At 29.5% G+C, this 21094-nt stretch overlaps 1 protein-coding gene across 3 annotated transcripts in view; it reads right to left on the bottom strand.

Moving 5' to 3' along the window:
* The window catches only part of LOC107438849 (filamin-A), a 117130-nt gene that overhangs the window by 53484 nt on the left and 42552 nt on the right, over nt 1-21094 (bottom strand). For all 3 annotated transcript variants that reach the window (XM_071180270.2, XM_016051240.4, XM_087158073.1), the window contains exons 4-12: nt 7273-7533; nt 5068-5165; nt 3742-4011; nt 2574-2651; nt 2338-2500; nt 2024-2224; nt 920-1057; nt 364-621; nt 40-230 (exon numbers count right to left, since the gene is read on the bottom strand). In XM_071180270.2, the coding sequence (XP_071036371.2) occupies nt 40-230; nt 364-621; nt 920-1057; nt 2024-2224; nt 2338-2500; nt 2574-2651; nt 3742-4011; nt 5068-5165; nt 7273-7533 (1658 nt within the window). The remainder of the gene's footprint in view (nt 1-39; nt 231-363; nt 622-919; nt 1058-2023; nt 2225-2337; nt 2501-2573; nt 2652-3741; nt 4012-5067; nt 5166-7272; nt 7534-21094) is intronic.

Here is a 21094-nt window from a genome sequence, read left to right as displayed (position 1 = left end):
ATTCTATTATTATAAAATGATACGAAAAAATAAAATTACATTTTCTGGATGATAATCCGTTTTGGGTAAAATTTGTGCCATGTAGGGTGATTTAGGAATATCTTCTTTATCGCAGAGTATATGAACAGCGTATTCACCAGGTTGAGTTGGCAAATACTCAACATCAGCAGAACCATCTCCGTTGTCAGAACATTGGATTTTAGCATGTGAAGGTCCTTCAACAACAAAACCTAGAAAGAAATATTAATTGCAAATATCAAGTTTTACTGGTAACTTAACATTAAATATCATACGTTTTATATCTTCTTCTTTCATGTGATCTAGAATAATATTAATTTCCTCAATATTAAAATAAGCTGTTACCTAACGTTCCAGTTTCTCCATTAGTTTCAGCTGTGAATCGGGCAGGATAACCAGCAACACCTCCATATAAACCTGGACCATATACTCTAATTTTTGATTCCTTATAAGGTAAAACATTCACTTCGTATGGGCTCTTGGAAATCTCCATACCACCATATGCTATTGTAACAATATAACGTCCTTCTTGATTAGGATAATACGCACATTCATATGTATGCTCATCAACCTTGCGAATATCAATTTTTTCTTGAACACCACCTAATAATTAATAGCCAGAAAATATTTAATAAAAAAAAGCAAAATTACTTTTACTTAAAAGAAATTTATATTAAAACAGGTTGGTGCAAAAAATTAAAAGTTTTCATAATGTTAAAACATTGGATCAGTTAAATTTACCAGACTGAAGTAAAATATCAGGGAACTATAAGGACACAAGAATTAGTAAAAAGTAAATCATAATTACTGTAATATATTTTAAATTCATAAGAACTCATTTCAATAATAAATATTATTAAGAGAAAATTTAGAAAAAAATGTTGAATAAAACTATTTAAACCTGGTCCAATCACTTTAATATCTAACTGTCCATTTCCCGCATTCTCTGTAAAGACTTTAAAATCAGCAACATCCTTCACTCGAATACCATTCTTCTGCAATCCTCTACCAGTTGCTTTCACTTTTCGTGCATCACAAACTAACAAAAAACGGTTCATATTATGTATTACATAATAATTAACAAATCATAATAAATAAATTAAATATATAGGTGTAACGAATATCAGAGAGGCAAACTGCTCCGTATACGAGAAAATATTTTTAAAAACGGTAGAGAACTACAAAACAAAATTTAAAGATTTTTGGTTAATTTCGCCAAGTTTTTAAACAGCTGAACTGTAACAAAATGGCACATCACATAAAGAATTATTTAGAAGTAATGAGTAAAAAACCCTATAAATCGAAATTACTAAAGCGAAAATCATGTTTAAAATTGACTACCACTCAAAAATATTTATCCGCTGTCTAGAATTAAGTTGCCGTCTCTGATGGAATATTACAGTTTTCAAAATTTTCTTTCACTTGTAGTACCTATTTTAGAAAAACATAAATTTCAGATACAGAAATCTCCGAGGAAAGTTGGGAATAACGTGATTTTTTTTTATATGCTTAATTAAACTTCTGCAAGTTTTTTTAAATTTTAAAATAAAAGGTTCTTTAAATATGTAACTGTAGAGCAAATATGAAAATAATATAATATGAACAATGTGAATGTATTGTAATGTGAATGTATAGTAATCTGAATAACAAAAATAATAAATTCTACTGTGTATAAGTAGATTTTATCGTGGAAGGAAAATAAAAAGGAAATAAGCAGAGTTGAGCAGCTAAAAATTTCTTTATACTATATATACTATATAAGGAATCGATTGTGAGTAAGCTGGGGAAAAAAAACTTTAGAAACAGTGTTCCTTTATAAATTGAGTTTGAGGTCAATAATTAGAGGGCTGAAAAGACAACATGATAACATTTCCTTTTATTTAACAACTCTGCTATAATAATCATCTGTCTTTAAAGTTAGCAAAAAACAATAGATATTGTACAGAATAAAAAACTAAATGAAACCACATAAATAAATGAAATGTTTCAATTAAAGCCATATTACCTGGAGTTACTTTGACTCCAAACGGACTCTTCGGAATTTGTTGGCCAGCAAAGAAAACATTTACGGAATGCATTCCGGTTGTTTGAGCAACATATTCACAACGATATACATTATCTTCGGTTTTGCGTATTCTGCAAGGTACTGTGTTCCTGTTACCCTTTGGATCTAGTATAATTACTTCTACCTGACCACGTCCAGCATCTAAAATAATTAAAACAATTAATATTATATTTCCTCATACATAAATATAATTGTCTTTAAGAAGACTGGTTTTAACCATAATAACAATTCATTAAACTTGTATTTAAACTAACCTTTAGTAAAAATGTCAAAGTAAGTAGGTTTTCCAGCCATTACACCCACAGGCTCTAAACCAGGTCCAGATGCAGTAACCTTAGCAGGATCCCCAGCACGACCTTCAACCATAACTGAGAATGGACTTTTAGGAACTTCTTTTCCAGCAAATAAAACTTTCACCTAATACATAACAAAAATGTGTCACTTACTTTCGTTCAGTATGATTTCTAACTTTTTATAAAATTATTCTCACTTTATGTTGTCCTTCCATTTGAGCAGTATATTTTACAGTGTAAGTCTTACTTCTGTCATCATTAAACTTTATTTCTACCTAAAAGAAAATAATAAGAAAAAAGCTTATTTTCTATAAAATACATAAATTGAATTACATTTGAAATGCACTCCTGCACTAAAAAATTTCAAACATTTCCTCAAATCCTCAAAAATTTCGATACTGGTTTCAGTATAGCTTTTACGCAATACTAACTGATATGCCCTTGCCATTTAATTTTTTTTTTAAAGTAAAGAAAAAGCTTTGACAAAGAAGAACCTATTGAATGAGATTTTAGTGGTATGGAGCAACCAATGTATAGAAATTACCTGTAGGTTAATTGCAAGGCATTTACTTTTATCGAAAAGAAATTTATTAAAAACTTAGCAAAATAAATTATTATTCTATGCACTCAATGATGCAATCAAATATAATAAGTCACTTAACATACAAATAAAAATTAGCTAGTAGGCCAATTATTCTATGACTTTTTTCTCAGAGTCTGACTGTTTTGTGCTGCAAACTATTGAAGGTTGAAGAATCACCTTCTATTAGCATTTACTAAGTAGGAGGTTCGAGATTCTATCTCCATTTTCTATGCATTCACCGAATATCTTTAAGTAGTTAAAATACGAAAACCATACTTTGTCATAGAACAAGTGATGCTTCACTCTTTTTTTATTAAAATTTACCTGATACCCACATTAAATCTGAATACAAACATAATATTGCTAAAAAACGTACTTTTTATTATTACAATAAATACTAATTAAACTTCAAATAAGTTGTGAATACTATAAAAAAACTACACATTCTATTTCAATACAATTTACAATAAGAAATTAGAAAAGAAATGAAGTTGTTATAGCATTTTCTTCACAAAAATATTTTAGTATAGATTATGTTCCAAATTATAATTTCTATTAAAGAGTTTTTAGTGATCAACATATTCAGGATCAATAACTTTAACTTTCTGCAATTTCATCTGATTGACAAGAAGTTGTTACTTTAAATTGAAATTTTAATCTGAATTTTTTTTAAATAAAAAATAAATCAGATTAAATTAGCAATTGTGTAAAACAAATCAAGTTTTCTTTTCCTTCTTAAATTGAAAGTAAACAAACATTTTAGAATGTTAATAGAATCTTACAGGTTCAAGCTTTCCTCCCTTTGGAGTTTCAATAAAAACTTGCACATCTCCTTTTCCGGCACTGAAAGTTTCAACAGTAAACATGGTTGGTGCCCCAACATTTACTCCAGTGGGTTCAATTCCAGGACCATAGCACCTAACTCTGTTTGAATTGGTTTTAGGTCTCAAGGGAGCACCAGGTTTAAGTTCAGCTTTAGGATATTGAGAAAGATAGGTCATCATCGACATATCATCTACATTAGGATTCACCATTTCCTCTGGTTTCACAAGCTATAAGATTTTTTTTAAAGTATTAAAAAAAATAAAACATTAAGACATGTAATTGAAAAAAAAAACATTAGAAAATCACAATAATTTGGAAAACTTTATCCCTTCATTCAAACATTATGTTTAAATTTAAAATACACCTGTTCAGGACTAAACTTTTCAAAAGCTTTTTTCCAACCCAGAAAAATGAAACATTCATAAAACTTGCATTTAGTTTCTGAACATTTATAATATTTAATTATTCTTAACCTCTTTCCAAAAACATTTTCACATTAAGCCATTAGCTTCTTAGACAAGGAAGTCAAATTTGCTTTTAAATTTTTCTTACATTGATAAATGAGTATTTATATTTTATACAGAAAACAAATTTACGTGTTTTAAAATTTCAACATTAGCAAATCCTTTTTTCTGATTTTTTAAAATTATTTTGAAGGAATTCTCATGGTTTTTGATAAAGTTATTTGCAGATCATCGCAAGTAAGCTAAAAGAACAACCTCCATTAAACAAAACCTTATTAGCCTCAAAGAACAACTTCACTTTTGCAAATGTTTTTACTTTAATAACAAGAGCTGTTTTAATTTAATTTCCAAATTATAAGGTGAGAGTGACCTATTTTTATGAAAATTAAAGTCATATTAAATTGTTTTTACGCAGAGTATTCTGTACTGATCTCCTTCAATATATATATATATATATATATATATATATATATATATATATATATATATATATATATATATATATATATATATATATATAATATATAAATTATGAGGACATTAGGAGACCCTAATTTGTAATGATATCAATGAATGTAAGAATATTATTATATTCATATCTTGAGATAAACTCTAGAAACCAAAAATTAGTTCAACATATCGGAGTTGCGTCCTAAAATTGAAATATTTTTGGAAACATATACTGCTACATGCCGCACTCATCAATTTATTATTGATCCTAATACTACTAATTTCAATAAATAAATAAATAAAACTTTCACTAACAAATAAAACAATATGAAACTTTAATTTCTATAAAAAGAAGAAAAACGTTCTTACTTGAGGAATTCCCAACCAATTATCTGCCAAATCCATAGCTTCCTTCGCATTTTTAAGAGCATTTTCAGGTTTCATGTCACACCAGTCAGGACATAAGCCTAAAAATTCAAACAAAAAAATGACACGCATTAAACTTCAATGTTTAATAAGAAGTAAGCAATTTTTATTAAAAACAAGATAGTGTTACAGGGCATATATGAAATAAAATTTTATTGAAGGTTTATTGGTAACACCAAAATGTTAATTTATAACAAACTTATATTAGTTACGAAGTTTAGAGCATTTTTTTCTTGAGGAAATGATAAAGACAAAAAAAAAGTAATTCCTTGTCGATATCATTCAAGAAAAATAGTGGTTACTCGAATAAACTGAGACATTACAGCAAAGGGGAGTTATTTAACGCATATATAAGTTCATACATTTAAAAAGATTAATAACATAACTGCCAGTACAAGACAAACTTTAGAGCCTTATAATACTGCCAAATAAAATGTGAGACTTTTAGTACTCTTTTAGACCAAATAACTACTATTAACAACCTCTGTGATAATAATACAAACATTTTTCACGCTTTTCATCTGTCATAAAAGTAGAAGAGAAAAGTTTTGGAAGTGATTGTATCAGAAAAAAAATTTTTAAATTAACGTAATTTTTGTTTTAACTTTCAGGACAGTATCAAATTGAAATATGTATATCATTATTTCACTGAGCCCAATATTGAAACTTGAAAAAAAAGCACTTAAATTTCGCAGACGATCTTATAAACTAACCGATGCCACCGGCAAGTATTTCTTTTCAGAAATTGTTTATTGAAGCAAAAGCAACTTATACTACTTGTTGACGTTAGTGTATCCGCGCACACTCTTATACTGCCAGTTTAAACTACTTTTTTTACGAAATATTATTAAGAGTGGAGCCCCGAATATTTCCTGAGCAACAACCGTTTTAACATTTGGACATGTAGTGGAGGGAACAGTCGGAACTGATTCGACCCTCTTTAAAAGCCTTTTTTAAATTACACAAATTTTTTCATGCAACATACATAAAATAGAAAGAAGGAAAAGTTTGGAGAATAAAGAGCTTTGAAAACAAGTAGTTTTGAAAAATTTTAATGTAATTTTATTGTGTTTCATTCAAAAAACAAGAATATGTTCGTCTGTGAAACTTAAAAGAGTATTATAGTAACTTTGGTATTTTCATAATTAATCATACAATTTTTACAATATGAAAAAATTATTTCTTTTCGAAAATTTAAAAGAGCGAGCCTAAAATAGAAATAAAACACAAACTGAGCAAATATTCTCGATAAATGTGTGCAAAATACTGTAAATTATTTTAATTTCCATGATTATAAAAATATTCACAGGGTTAGTAAATTTCACAGATATGTATCAAATATAAGTATTTACGATAATAGGTTTTTTATGAAATGGATAAATACAGGATCAATGACTTGATTGGGATAAACTTTGACACCATGAGTAGGCAAATAGCAACAGCATCATGCTAAATTATTCTAAATTAAATTAACTTTTATTTTTATGTGATTAACTTCTGTTTTGATTATTTTAATAACGTAAAGCCACCGGAAAGCGCAACAAGTAAATAATTAGAATTATTTTAAAAAATTTTTATTGTGTCTGTGTATTCTTTTCGGTTTTGTGCATGACTTCGAGATGTTGATTAATGCCGGGATTTGGTTATTGATTTTTTTTTCACTCCGTAACTATTACATAGATACAATAATTTTATTGTGTTTTTCACACGGTATTGCTTTATTTTTTTTTAACGCAGCAAAAATTTACCCTTTCTTCATTTGGATACAACAGGAACTTTCGTTGACCTAACAGATCATGGCTCGATTTTGAATCATTTGATGCAGAAGGGATTGCAGTGCATAATTACTCTGGCAAATTCGAAAACTCATCTCTACTCAACTCCTTAAAATGACGCTGTGTACAACTTATATTTTTTTACGATTACGGCAATACATGATCCATCTCCATCAGCAGATAGATGCTTATCTATTTAGTATATTATTTTATTAAGAGCTCTGTATTGTTTATCTTTTCTACATAATTTCAAATCAGGAAGTGTTGAATTGAGTCATATATTTTACAGGTGCAATGAGTTCATATATTAACTTCAAAAACTATTATTAATTTTAACAGATTCACTTTCAAAAGATAAAAAGAAAAAGCGTACCTGGAGCCAAAGCATCGACCAAAGCTGCAACAGCTCGTCCATCATTCCAGTCAGAGTTGAAATTGTTGATAGGCAGATCAGGCAATTTACTCTGGATCCATCCCAATAGCCTCTGTTTTGGAGATGGCCCTCCTTTCTTGTCGAACACCGAATCTCCTTCTTCCCCTTCCCACATTGGCAGGGAAATAGAATAGTGCAAGATGAGGGTCCATATCAAACCGAGAATCAACTTCAATTTACAATCGACGATATCTGTACTGTCTGAAAATTATTACAACATTTGAAATTGAACAAACATAAACTAATGATAACACTGGAGAACACATTTTTTGTTGCACCTTTACAAATACTTGATCTTGATCGATTCGGGTGGGGAATTTCAAATCTGAAAATAGTTTTGCGTCCAAAACTTTAAAAAAAATATTTTAAAATAGCATTATTAGTCTATATTTTTTTCGAATTGTACATGTTTAAAAATGTTCTTTCAAACAAGGGGCCGCGTAAATATAACGACAAATTTCTAGATTAATTGCATAGGAACCCATGTCTGGAAGTGTCGTTGTACGTGGCTAGGGGCGCTTCCGTATAATAACCTGTTGAAAATCACGAGCAGAAACAGTTCATAACAGAGTTGCGACGTATAGTGACATTTTCGTGCATTGGTTTCAATGCTATTTTAATCTTGATGATGTGCCTTAACTCCTCTAGAAATGTGGCAACATTTACGCGACCCCTTGCTTGAAAGAACGTTTTAAAACCTCAATTCGACAAAAAATAGACAAAAAATTTCGTCTTGTCAGATATAGTTGAATTTATAAAATTGTTAATATATTTATAGTGTGTTTCACGTTTAAGTATGTTTATTTTTGCATTAGTTCTATAAATATTTGCAAGAAATAAATAGTTAGTGCCTTACATCTTATAACTCAAAATTTGCATGACACTTGTGTATTAAAAAGAGACAAAATAAATCAGAAAAGATATTAAACATAGTTTTTATATCTTTACCAGCAAACATATATGTTTCCCTGTGTATTTACGATAAATAATCTGGTTTAAAACAAGCAATATACACTGTAAATAATTTTGGTGTATAATTGCCACCATTTTTGGCGTTGAGGTAAACTAAAAATTTTTACACTCCATATAATCACACTTATTTTACTTTTTCCCTCTTATAGTTTTGTATATTTATTTATTCATAATTGTTTCTTTGTTTACTGACAACATATATTTTTATATGCATCAGAATCAATTTAATGGGTTCATTGCAAAAGCATTTCATTAAAAATAAACAAGCACATTTTTAGTAAAATATTCGCATTTATTCTTGCAAACAACTGTTATTTTGACATTTTTATATCATTGTTTTCACAATAACTAATAGCTCTATACTTAAAAATTTATTTAATTTACCTCAAACACAAAATGGGGAAACTATACGCCAATTTTTTTTTTTTTTTACTGTGTAGGTATGTTATAGTTCATTCAAAAAATTTCTACAAGTTTTTTTTTTTACATTTTTTCTTTCACTGTGCTTTTAAATGGTAATTTATTTATAGGACCATTTTTGATTTTGCAACAACTTTAACAACTTTATATTAATTTTCTAAAATGGTGTTATTTATCCTAGGTTACGCGTCTGGGGAAAACAGATCATGCTAAAAAATCATAGCCAAAATGAAAGCTCGGCAAGATTCCATAGTTTTAGCTTTAGACAACATTTTTTAGAGAGAGATGGAGTTAAATATTTAAGATGATATTTTAGACCGACTTTAATATGTTTTGAAGAAAAACGTTGAGCAAAGCAAAGGGCATCTTTTAGAAGGTTTCATCGTCATATGAAATTATGCTTTTTTCCGAATAATAAGCTATTTTCATAACTGCTGTGAGTTTGCAGCAGTTACTAATAACTGTTATGACAAGTTTAGCCTATCTAAAGCTAGCGCTGTCTCTATGCTTATTCTTAAAATGACGCAAAATGTCAATATGGAGAAAAGCCTCAGTTTTGTGTAATTAAAAAGAGTTTGTGTTTTAATTTCTTAATATTTAAAAATTTCAATGCTGCATTATCTAATTTAGAATAAGGCAGTGGTTTTGATCATTTTCTTCTAGGTGAAAAAATGTCAAATAAGAGAATTTTTAAAAAAAATATTTATTGTAAAGTGGGTTCTTAAATTTAAAATTATGAGAAGATGTTACAGCGGCTCTTACGTTATCATAAAAAATGGTACTCAATATGAAAAAAAGATTTAAAGTACCTATTTTAAAGTTTCACCTCAACTTGGAGGGGAAAAAAATTAGAAAAAAAACATATCCAGGATTTTAAGCTTTGAAAATACCTGAGTTCATAAAATTACGTAATAAAAATATAAATAAAAACGTGCAGCAGCTATAACCACTATCGTTTCTTTTTACTTTGTGGTTTGCCCTAAATTCAAAGATACGAGAAAATAATTCTGAGAAACCAGCGTATTTTTAGCATTTTATACCACTTATCCTGGTATTGAAATGAATGCAATTCAAAGAAAACAAAAAAAAAATTTCTTGTTCTATAAAAATAGATTACCATCATACCAGCTCTACTTAAAATATTTAAAAATAATATTTAAAAGACAACAAACATTTGACTGATTTCTTGATAATCTTTAGTTTCTGTTGAGAAAGTAATATTTTCCTTTCTGAAACTATTCATTTTGAATACATGTCGCTAGACATTTTTCTTACTATTTATTTTAGTTGACACTTTTTATGCGCAGTTCTTATATACCAAGGTTTCAAGAAAATATTTTCTAATCCTCTGCACCCATGTAGTCTTGAGGCCAACTTAGACGATGAGGGAACTAATTTATATTTGATTTATACGAAAAGGAAAACATAAAAAGAAAACTCTTGCGATTAGCTCGACAACAATGTGAGCATCAAACAAATCTTGAGCAGCGAACTTTTAGTTAAATGTGTCAGAATTGTCTCTCAATACCGACCTTCACAAAATTATCGTTTGTCTTGGATCTTTATATCAATTTCACTTCACCCTTTTCAATGAAACAGACAATTAAATCCCTTTTTAATTTAATACGCCACACATTGTCAAGAAATGTAGTCATGAATATCAGCTAGATTTCAGATTTATCTCAGTCATAGCAAACTGACTTGATCAGTTAGGCCAAACAGCAAGGATTTATTTATAAAGATTTATTTGGATAACGATGCAATTATTTCATTATTCCAAATCAATGAAGTATGATAAAGTCAAACTATAGATAGTATCAATAAAAAAATACATGTTTTAAGTATTTTTTTTTTGGAACTTAATAGCAAACAGATTCTATTGTCATTATAATATAGTTAAAGGTATTTCTTTTTTCTTCCAAGGGCGTCCGTAGAAATTTACTCAGAGGGGTGCAACCCGGGAAGTTTGTCTATGGAAAGAACTCCCCTCGTCATTCGTCTGGATCAATGACTGTGATTATGGTTACGAGGCTTGACTATTTCAAGTAGGGGTGGCGAGAGTGATTAAGAGGAGAGAGAAGCTCCTTTCTTCGAAATGCGTTATTTCTTGTTTGACTTTGTGGCGAGGGAATTATTTCTATAAACAAACTATACTTATATTTTGGGGGTATGAAAAACATCTAACTATAGCATATGAGTCGTGATGGCTCAGGGGGAAAGAGCGTTCGCTTCCCAATGAGATGACCAGGTTCGAATCCCAGTGATAGCTGGTCGATGCGAATTTTGCACCCGACTAGCACCGACCAGAGTGCTAGCGTAAAATATCCTCATTGGTTGACGATTCATGGGTTAGATTGCCCTTGCAGTCAGGCTAACCGAGGGAGTTCTTCGAGGTTTTTCTTTCCATGTAACACAAATGCGGATTAGTACCATCAAGAAGTGCTCCACGAAAGGAAATTTTCCCAATACTCCGTCCAGGAATTCCCTTGTCTTCTGGATTGGGTTCAAAATTATAAGGCTATGAAATTGACCACTGGAGTTCGAAAACCCAAAAGTGTGTCGGTTTTTCAACGACAGTTATAAATAAAAGCATAACATTTATATTAGGCACCTGTAATAGTATGTTAGGTACCTATTATCACAATTAATTAAGCATCACTGGCGTCAATACTAATTAGAGGATTTTTAATGGCGCGAGTATCAATTTTCATTCAAATATTTCAAAAATCATGTATTTTTTTATTTATGCTTAAATTTTATTAAGTTAGTTTAAAAATATACTTTTACATGGGCGCGCCAGAAAAATTTCATAAGCAAGTTCTATAACTTCATCCAATTTAATTTTAATTCAATGTTTTGTAATAAAAAAAGAAAAAGGAATTACGTTTTCAACATTTAAATTTTAAAACGAAAAAATAAGATGGTATGAGGACAAAAAACGGGAGTTTTAGTGTTCTGTAATCCTCTGTAAAATAATTGTTTTGCATATTTTTCTTTTAATTAATGAAAATATAAATTAATAAATTTGTAGCTGCAATTCAGTGATAAACTAGACTCAATATGTCACGCAAAGAGCATTTTTGATAATTATTTAAAAGAACAAAAATTAATATTATTTATTCAAATGCAAAATAATTTTTTTTAATTTCCAAAGGGGGAATTTCTTGATCCTCTTTGTGATTCCCTTATGTTTTCTCTTTGCTTTTTAATTTCAAAAAAAAAATATCATACTTAAATAAGTACTTAAATCTTTAAAAAAAATATTTTTGGTGTATAAGAATAAAGTTGTAACATTTTTAAATTTATTTTCAAAAATATGTATCACGTAAAGAGATTTAAAATCTGAAATATCACCCAAAGCAAGAGCTGATTAAGTCTTTATTTATTTATTTATTTATTTATTTTTTTTTTTAAGTCGTTTAATACTTTTATTTTTCAGCGATAATTGGGAGCAGCATCACCTTTCTAGTGACCCCTTTTATGTTCAAAAGAACATGGTTTTTGTATTTTTGTTTCAGCTGGGCTAGAAACTTTTAAAAATCCGGTTCTACAGGTGAGGTTCTTATAACTATGTATTTTATTATTGCAGCGCTTTGGCACCCTATGAATTAAGGAATTTGACAATGAGAGATGCTTCATTCAATAAAAAAAGAAAGTGATATAGTGCAAACAGGTTTTTTTCCGTCTTTGTTTCTTAATGTAACCCTGATGAAAAAATTTAAATCAGTTTGGGGCTTCATTGCGTTAAATCGCTTATTGAATTAAATAAAACATAAATTTAAAAAATGGAAAGAGAATGAAACAAATTTCTGGTAAATTTTTCATGGAGCATTTATTATCTGATGAAGTACATAATATTATGCAACGTAATACTAAGTACTTATCCTAAGTAAGAGTCCTCCCTTCAAGCGTTTAATTTAATTTTTATTCATTATTTAATTTTTTTACAATCCTATTTAATTTTTTCACAAATGTTTACATTTTGAAAGCAAAGGTAACAGACAAAGGTACAAAAATATTCATAAAAATATAAAACAATATAATATACAGCTATTGCTCGACCAAAACATTTGGCAAGATGAACTGATCAACATGTTTGTTAAGATAAACTTAAAACTTTCTGTAAAACAAAATTTCCCCCTTTGTGGCTCTCAATTATGACGTATCGCAATTATAACGATGTTATTTAATGAAACATGTTCGCTTAACACCCGCCGAAGCATTTTCCTTCCAGCAAATAGAAAAACTTCTTAGCTTCTGCTTCGTACTCATTTTGAATGGACTATTCATTCTATTGCTTTCCAGACTATTCATTGCATTGGGTTGTTCCACCGGATCACAACCGCAAGCGTCCAGGAGGAGCCCCTGACCTTCAGGGTTCACGTGCCGACCAAACCAATACCTGTAGATTTGTCAGAGGGCATACTAAGAGCCTCACTTTCAGTGGACAAATTAAACTTTTTCCATCTTGTAAAAAGTGCAGCTCCAGCGAGGCTAGTCCTCACCATCTACTTGATTGCCTGGATTTCACCATGGAAGAGGTTCTTGAAGAACCTCTCCTTTTCCTCGATTTTTTGAAGATTCACGGCCTATTAATAAGGTGCAACGCGACGTCAGAGTGATAAAGTATTCGTATTTGTCATATTTGCTGCAAAAAGTTTGAATATCATACGATCGTAATAAAAAGGCCTTTTGGACAATACAAATATTTTATTTATGCAGACAAATAGTGATTTTTTATCGTTAAATATTTATTAGAGTGTCAAGAAACAAGTCAATAGTATTAGTTACCTCAATAATCAAAAACACAACAAAATACCTATCAGTCGAATATTCTATTACAAATGTTTCGGTTCGAAAATTTTTAAAAAGTATAAATTTAAAAATGATCAGCTTAAAAGGAAAAATTAAATTGCCACTGATTTTAACAATAAGGGTGACATTTTAGCTCTAAACTAAACAGTTTAAGAAATAAATAAATGAGTAAAAAATGAAAGCTAATTTTCCGCAACGCCCACCCGATTGACACTCGTCATTTAGCATGTATCAGTTATAAGGCAGATTTGTTGGCCACTCTTTCGTGGGCACCCTATTAGGAGACCCAACGTTGCTTACACAGTAAGGACAAATAGTACACAGAGACAAAAAAATATCCATGGCTTGTCCGGGATTCGAACCCAGGACCTTTCTGATGTAAGTCGTCAAGATCATAAAATATTCAAAATTTTGAACTTTTCGTGTTCCTGGCTGCCCTAAAAACTGATGCAGGAAACGAACCGGGTGCTCTACGAGAAAACGCTATTTACGAAAGAATTGCAAAAAATCACAGGCAGACATGAAAAATGTGTCTGAAATTCTTATGAGTCATAAAAAAGTTAAAGTGTCTAAAACATGGCGTCATTCTTTCCAACAATAAGAAGCATTTAGACATCCCACAAAATTATGTCAACACCATCACATTATAAGAGGTAAAGAGGGACAATAAAATTCTTTGGTTGGGAAGAAAAAAAAGGAATCACTAAAGTAAGAATTTTAACCAAATCTAGTAAAGACACAGAGGTCATTTTCGCTTGTAATTAACGGATCGTAAAAAGCACACTCTTGGAATGTTAGGGTCAACGGGTCATAATGAGAGTGAGACAGAAGCTTCGTAATCGGAAAAACTTTTTAATTCACGTTTTTATCGCAGAAGAAACACTATCCAATCCTGCGCCTCTCTTGACCTATCTATATATACAGTATGATGACTCGTTCCTGCGATTTCAAGAGCGAGTTCAAGGGCTGACTCTATTTTTTTCTTCTTCTTTTTTCATTTTACTTCTGCTACTTTGAAGTACCTAATAAATCAATGATTTTTAGAGCATGATAAAATCTCGAAGTTTTGGAGTTGTAGTTAATCCCCCTTATGTGAACTATAGATATATTTTTTGTTTTACTTTCATGATTGCTTCATACGAATGAGCGTCTTATTTATCTATCTAGAAATAATTCACGACTTGAAAATGATCGGAAAAATAAATGTTGTGAGAATACTTCAGAGAGGATGTAATTTAATTGTAATTTGATCATTCTTTGACTAAAATGGTTTCCCTGGCTGAGTTAAATGAAGAGTTTAAAAAAAATAAGAACGGGAATTAACTATTTCGCTCCAAACAGGAAGCGATATTAAATATTCAAGAAATGCTAAAATTTCAAATGTTACTCTAAACTAAGTCTGAGAAAAAGCTCACTGAGGCTCCTCTTTTTCTAAAAAAGTACTTTAAATTAAATAAAAAAGCATTAAAACATAAACACTTGAAAGTTTTTAAAATAATTATTTATTAATTTTTATTTTAAAAAATTTAACGTACATACAGTATTTTTATTTTGTTCATTCAAATGTTAAGATGCAAAAAATTAGTTATTTGTTTTTCTTAAAGTTTTCCGAAGTATCGGCGTTTTCGTTCCATAACTTTATTCTCAAATTGTTAAAAGAAATAAACGGAATATTAAATCAGGAGAAAAACCTTAAGTTTTTTTTTTCTTTCGTCTGCTCGTCTGCCAATCTCGCTTCTCCCTTTAAAAAAATAATAATAATAGAATAAAAATGTAAAAAGATAATCAGCTAAACGATCGCTATCGACTGAGACCCAGACAGCGTCCTTCCTTGCAGTTCAGGGTCGCTAAAAAGGTGCTTATTCAAATTTTAAATTCTTTTTATTTTCAGAGGAACTTCCTTTAATGTGTGCACGGTCGAAAAATCATGAGCACGTCAACGGAGAAGTGACCAAAAGAAAAAAGGTACGTGGGCGGTTAGGTACGAACGTTTTAAACCCAGGGGTGGGAAAAACTGCTATTTCCAAGAATTCGTTAATGAAAGTTGCTTTTTCATTGTTTGCGGAACTCCACCTTCAACCTATTTAGCGTAGGTATGTATGATTATGACTCTCGGAAGAAGACGGCTTAAGTTAAATGAACGGATGTCTAGTCACGCTGAGATTTTAGTTAGAACCATTCTTGATGAAAAGCCTCGCACAACTTTTATAACTATGTGTATCTCGCGCTGAGGTGAATCAAATTTGGGGAAGCAGAAAAAGAAATGTTTCGTCACTTACTTTTACGCAATAAAAATAATGCGTAAAAAATTATTCAGTATATAATTCTCATTTTTTTTTTTTTTTTATGAAATCGGATACCGAAATTTCCGTTTTAGACGAAATTTTCAATTCAATTCCCCCTTTTTTTTTACACTAATTAAATTTATAAAATGGTATTATTGAATTAAAAAATGTTCTAGTTCCTTTTACGATATAAGACAATAACATTTTAATTTTCAACTAAGTTTTTTTTTCTTCTTTCTTTAACGAATATTTCTTAAATACATCATCCCGAGAAGGGATTTTTTTTTCTTTTCTTCTTGACGAAATGTAACTTGAAAATCTCCTTTACCTCAATAAAGCTACATATAAACTGACTACAATAAAGCTCATAATTTCATTTTTTGATGAAATTCGGGTTTTCAGAATAGACTTTTTTTTTGCCGTGTTTTCGTTGAATTATAAATAAAAAAAATCTTAAAAAATCGTGGAAAGGAAAGAGGCCATTTATGAATGATGTCCCACTTGGTGGGAAAAGGTTTGTGACAAAGATCCCACATTTTTAGTTAAAACAAAAAAAAATTTAAAATCAGTTGATTAAATATTTTATATTATTAATTTTATGACATTTGTTTAATACTTTTTCATCAAAACAGCTCGACGGATTCAAACCCACGATTCGCCAACTTCTAAGCATATTTTACGCAGAAAACAGAATTCGTATCAACCGTCCACAACTGTGATTTGAACCAGGGTTACCTCAGTTTGAGCTGAACGCTCTATCCCTTGAGTCAGCACGGCTCAAATGTGACACCCTGTGACAAAAAAGGAGGAAAAGGGTCGATGTTTTTTTTTTCTCTTTTCTTTTTTTTTAAATAGTGTTACATAGTTTAAGATGTCATACTTTTTTTAAAAAAGGTGTGACATCTTAGAAACTTTGCCGAGGACTGTTTAGCAAAGTTTCATTTAAATGCGCTAAGTAACTTAAGAGATATTTTAAAGGTATAAAAATAACAATCTTTAGAATTTAACTATCACATTAATTTCTATCATGTATGGTAAGCAATTATGATAGTCAGAAAAATACAGATACCGATATTAAAAGTATTTTTAAAATTTGTCCCAAGAAACAGCTTTTTTTCGTATGAATCATTTAAAACAATAACGCATAAAAAAGAGCATTTTAATTTACGTAACGAAACAAATTTGTAAAAAAAAAACAGTGAATCAATAGATAGGCTTATTGCTACTTGAGATTCTTTTTGACAAATAGAAATTCCGACTGTGGCAAATAGAAACTACGGGCAGAAATTCCGTTACAAATAGAAATTCCGAGAAATTTTGACTGTGTAGGTCGTATTGATCACGCGTATACTTTCAATCAGACAAAGAAATATTAGTTATCATCCTTTGACTGCTAACCCTTTCATGACATGATAAGCACTCTCCTTACTGTTTCATTGATTTGAGTAAAATTATCTTAATTTCATATGAAAGGGAAACTATTAAACCAGAGCTGGGATTTGCAACTTCGTTATCGAAAATTATCTATTCTTATAATTTAGATAAAATTGAATATTCTGTTAATTTAACTGTTTCAAATATGTTTGAAATAATATAAAAATAGAGGTCCAAGGAAAAAAAAATAGTGTAATGTACTAAATCATAAGTTTTTAAATTTCAGTTACATAAGAATTCATTAAAAGTACGAAATGACTAAATAAAATAACCAACAAGCAAGAAATAAATAACGATTTCTCTTCCTCTTAATATTTTTTTAAATAATTTAAAACCGTTAAAAAACAATTATTTTACTTAACAAGAGTCTAGCTATTTTAATATTTCGCAAAATTTTTATGAATTCAAATTTTTCATTAGTAGGCTAAAAAGAATGATAGCGGATTCCTGGAAATACCAGGGGTGTGCAGTCGATACCAGTTACTTAGTAGTTAGATCCTGTAATTTAAAAAAGGGGGAAAAGTTTTTGATCACATCAAAATTGGTCAGATGAACATTTATAATTACGTAAACAAATATATTAGTTCAATGAATATAATAATACATTTAAATAATATATATTTAAATAAATAATATATTTAAATTGTAACGTATCAGGAACTTAATGAATCGCATTCCAACATTTTAAGCATATTTTTAACTGAACTATTGCAAAAGAACATGGAAAAGTATTTAAACTGTTAAAAAAACCATCGTTAATAAATGAATTTTTAAAAGTTATCTCTTTATTTAACTAAATTTGTTTAGTTAAATTATTAAATTAATTAAAAGAATGCGAATGAATTCCACGCACCATTTCTTACAATTTTTTTTTCATAACTCGTTTACATAGGTGCGTGTGAGATAGTGATGTCAGATTCTTTTCATATAATGGTTTTGCACAAGGGCAATATTTTCTACAGATATATTTTTTTTTAAATTTTTAATTAACTGTTATGTTGCAATAAAAGTGTAATTTTAAATAATGTGCAGTGTACTTAAAATGGATTATTATTACAATTACTATGATTACATACTCTATGTAATTATTACATAAAATATGTATAAATAACATAAATATATAATTTGAAATTAACATTTACTTAATAATAATATTAATGCTTTCCAGCAATTTGGTTGAAATTTTAATTGAGTATAAACCGAAGTCTTGCTCTCAAGAAAACACAAGTTGGAATCGAACAGTTCAACTCTTGTTTGGTAATCATTACAAAACTTTTTCGAATCGTGGAATAAAGCATTTCTTTCTATTTTTTTAAAGCGATATTTGTTCTTTAGGAAAGCAACTTCTTAGAAAACAGCTTAGCACAGTGAATGAAAACCCTCATAGCTTTTTCACTCAAGATACGATATTCAAATATTTTATCTAACACTCTATCACTATTTTATTAAAAGATTACTATTAAATGATTAATAATTAGACTTTAAGAGATGGGCACCTCTCGACTCACACCGTCACATAGGTGGCATTTTTACAGTTTTACCGGAAAATTTTATTTTTATACTTAAAGTGACAATTAAAATTTATACTTAGACAGCTTTTTCTATGGTTTAATAACATTCATTCTAAATTAGTTTGATTACCATTACATGTAAATAATTAAAGCATTCATAGAAAATGTCTGGTAGTCCTTTGATACAAATTTTAGGGGCAGTAGAGACATAAAAAAAAATGTTTACAATTATCAATTCAATTATTATTTTAGAACCATGGATAATAGACTTCTTCGTAACGTGCAAATGCTATTTGGCAGCTATGCATATTAGGAAAATCTGGTGTAGGCCATAGCTTAGCACTTCTGTACCTCCCGGACAATTGGATATTATTTCACACACAATATGCTAATAGGGTCGATCCTATTGTTAACTACTATGAATCAGAAATGCCTGATTATGTAATGTAGAGAAATAAAAATAGTTTCCTAAGGTTAGCTACTATTTGATTTGTTGAGTCAATCATTGAAAGTCGAAAAATCGGATCACTCAATTCGAAAGAATTCGAAACTTTCCGAGAATTTCTACTGTTTGTTATGCATTTTTCCATCAGACAGCGGAAATCTCTATGTGTGCAGCTGTACTAACATCTCACGTGTTATGAGAAATGTTCGATATGAGTAATGTTAATACTTTACAGCAGCATCCTGAAATTAATATGAAGCTTGTGAAAACAAGAAAAAAATAAGTAGATTTGATTCTCTATCATTAATTTTAAACTATGCTTTAGAATCGAATGATAAATTTTGAAACTTAAATTTCAAAGTATGAAATTATAGGCAGGAAAGCATTTAACCCTGCCCCTTTATTGACTCGAAAAGTGGGCACACATTTAGAAAGGGGCATCAGATTCAAATCACAAAGTAACTTTTCTTCACTGGGGACAAAATTAATCAATTAGCCTATTCATAAAATAAAAACATTTTTAGTTTTGAATGATAGACTAAAATTGTAAGAAAAGGAGTCAATTATTCTACCCTGTATTGATTTAAAAAGTTTAACGGGTTCGTTGAAAGCGGATGACAAGTGGTTATACTGCATCTATCACTCAATAGTGGTTAAATTTTCTTATTTCAGCAATAATATTTGAATAGATATGTTTAATATACATAGAGAGATATTTTAATTAAGAAATTAATATAAGATATTTATAAAATCTTATATAAATTTAATAGTTCAGTTTCTAACTTTTTCAATGAATTTATTTTAATAAACAAAATGTCATGAGAAGACATCCTATTTTATGCGAAAATAGTTGAACGATAATATCCATCATTTGATCAGTTTTATTGACACAAACTGTTGGGAAGAATTTCGTCTCACGATATGAGAAAGTGTTGAACTAAAAAATGCAAACATGAGTGAGGGCAATTTTGCTTAAAATCCTAAAATATCCAGGCTTCAATTGAGCCTTCATCCACTCCCTTTGAACTCTTTAAGTGAACCTAACTAACAATATACTTTCACATCTTAAAAGGTTTGGATACAAAATGACAACAATGGGGGAATAAAAGTTATATCGCTTAAAATTTCCTATATTGTTTGCTAATTGAAGAAAAATTATGCAAGATTTTAAAAAAATTAGAATGAATGATTTTAGAGATCAATGGTGTAGAACAGGGTTTTCCAACTGACGGCCCGGGGGTCGCATCCGGCCCGCGAGGCCTTTTTTGTGGCCCGCGAACTAAAATAGATTTATTGTCACTTTTTTTAGGAAAATTTTCGTAAAAAATCTAGATGGATTTAAGATACTTTTCTCGTCAATAAAAACCTAATTTCTTCGTTTCTGTGAAATTTAACATACCAACTGTACAAAGAAATTTATTTTTCAGGTATTGCATCCAAGAAAATATTTATTCAAATACAAAAATAATCGTGTATGTTGCTCTTTTTTATTTCATTTTTTTTGTATTTTGTGAATATAACTTAGCATGTGCGTATCAGAAATTTTCTCGAAGAAATTCTCCGATTCAACTTTTTGAAACCACTCATTTTGGACGAAAATATTTTCACACGTGTTTGTAAATTTTAAATTTAAATTACAAATATCTATTCCCTGGTGGCTTAAATTACAAATATCTATTCCCAAATATCTATTCCTCTAATATGTTACAGCAGACAAGCCACAATTTTCTCATTGAATATTTTGTGTGCTACTATGTAAGTTTTAATACCTTAACAATTAGATATCTGTTGCACATTAATTATATTATACATAGGTGCACATTAAGTTATGGTAGCCCGAATTTTTATTATTTGTTTAATATTTTCAAAAATGTTATTAA

This window comes from Parasteatoda tepidariorum, chromosome 1 (assembly GCF_982258835.1).
Source record: "Parasteatoda tepidariorum strain Cologne lab strain chromosome 1, Ptep-v5.0, whole genome shotgun sequence".
Taxonomy (NCBI): Eukaryota; Metazoa; Arthropoda; class Arachnida; order Araneae; family Theridiidae; genus Parasteatoda; species Parasteatoda tepidariorum.
Note: the sequence above shows the minus strand (reverse complement) of the source record. Positions and strands in the feature narration are given on the sequence as shown.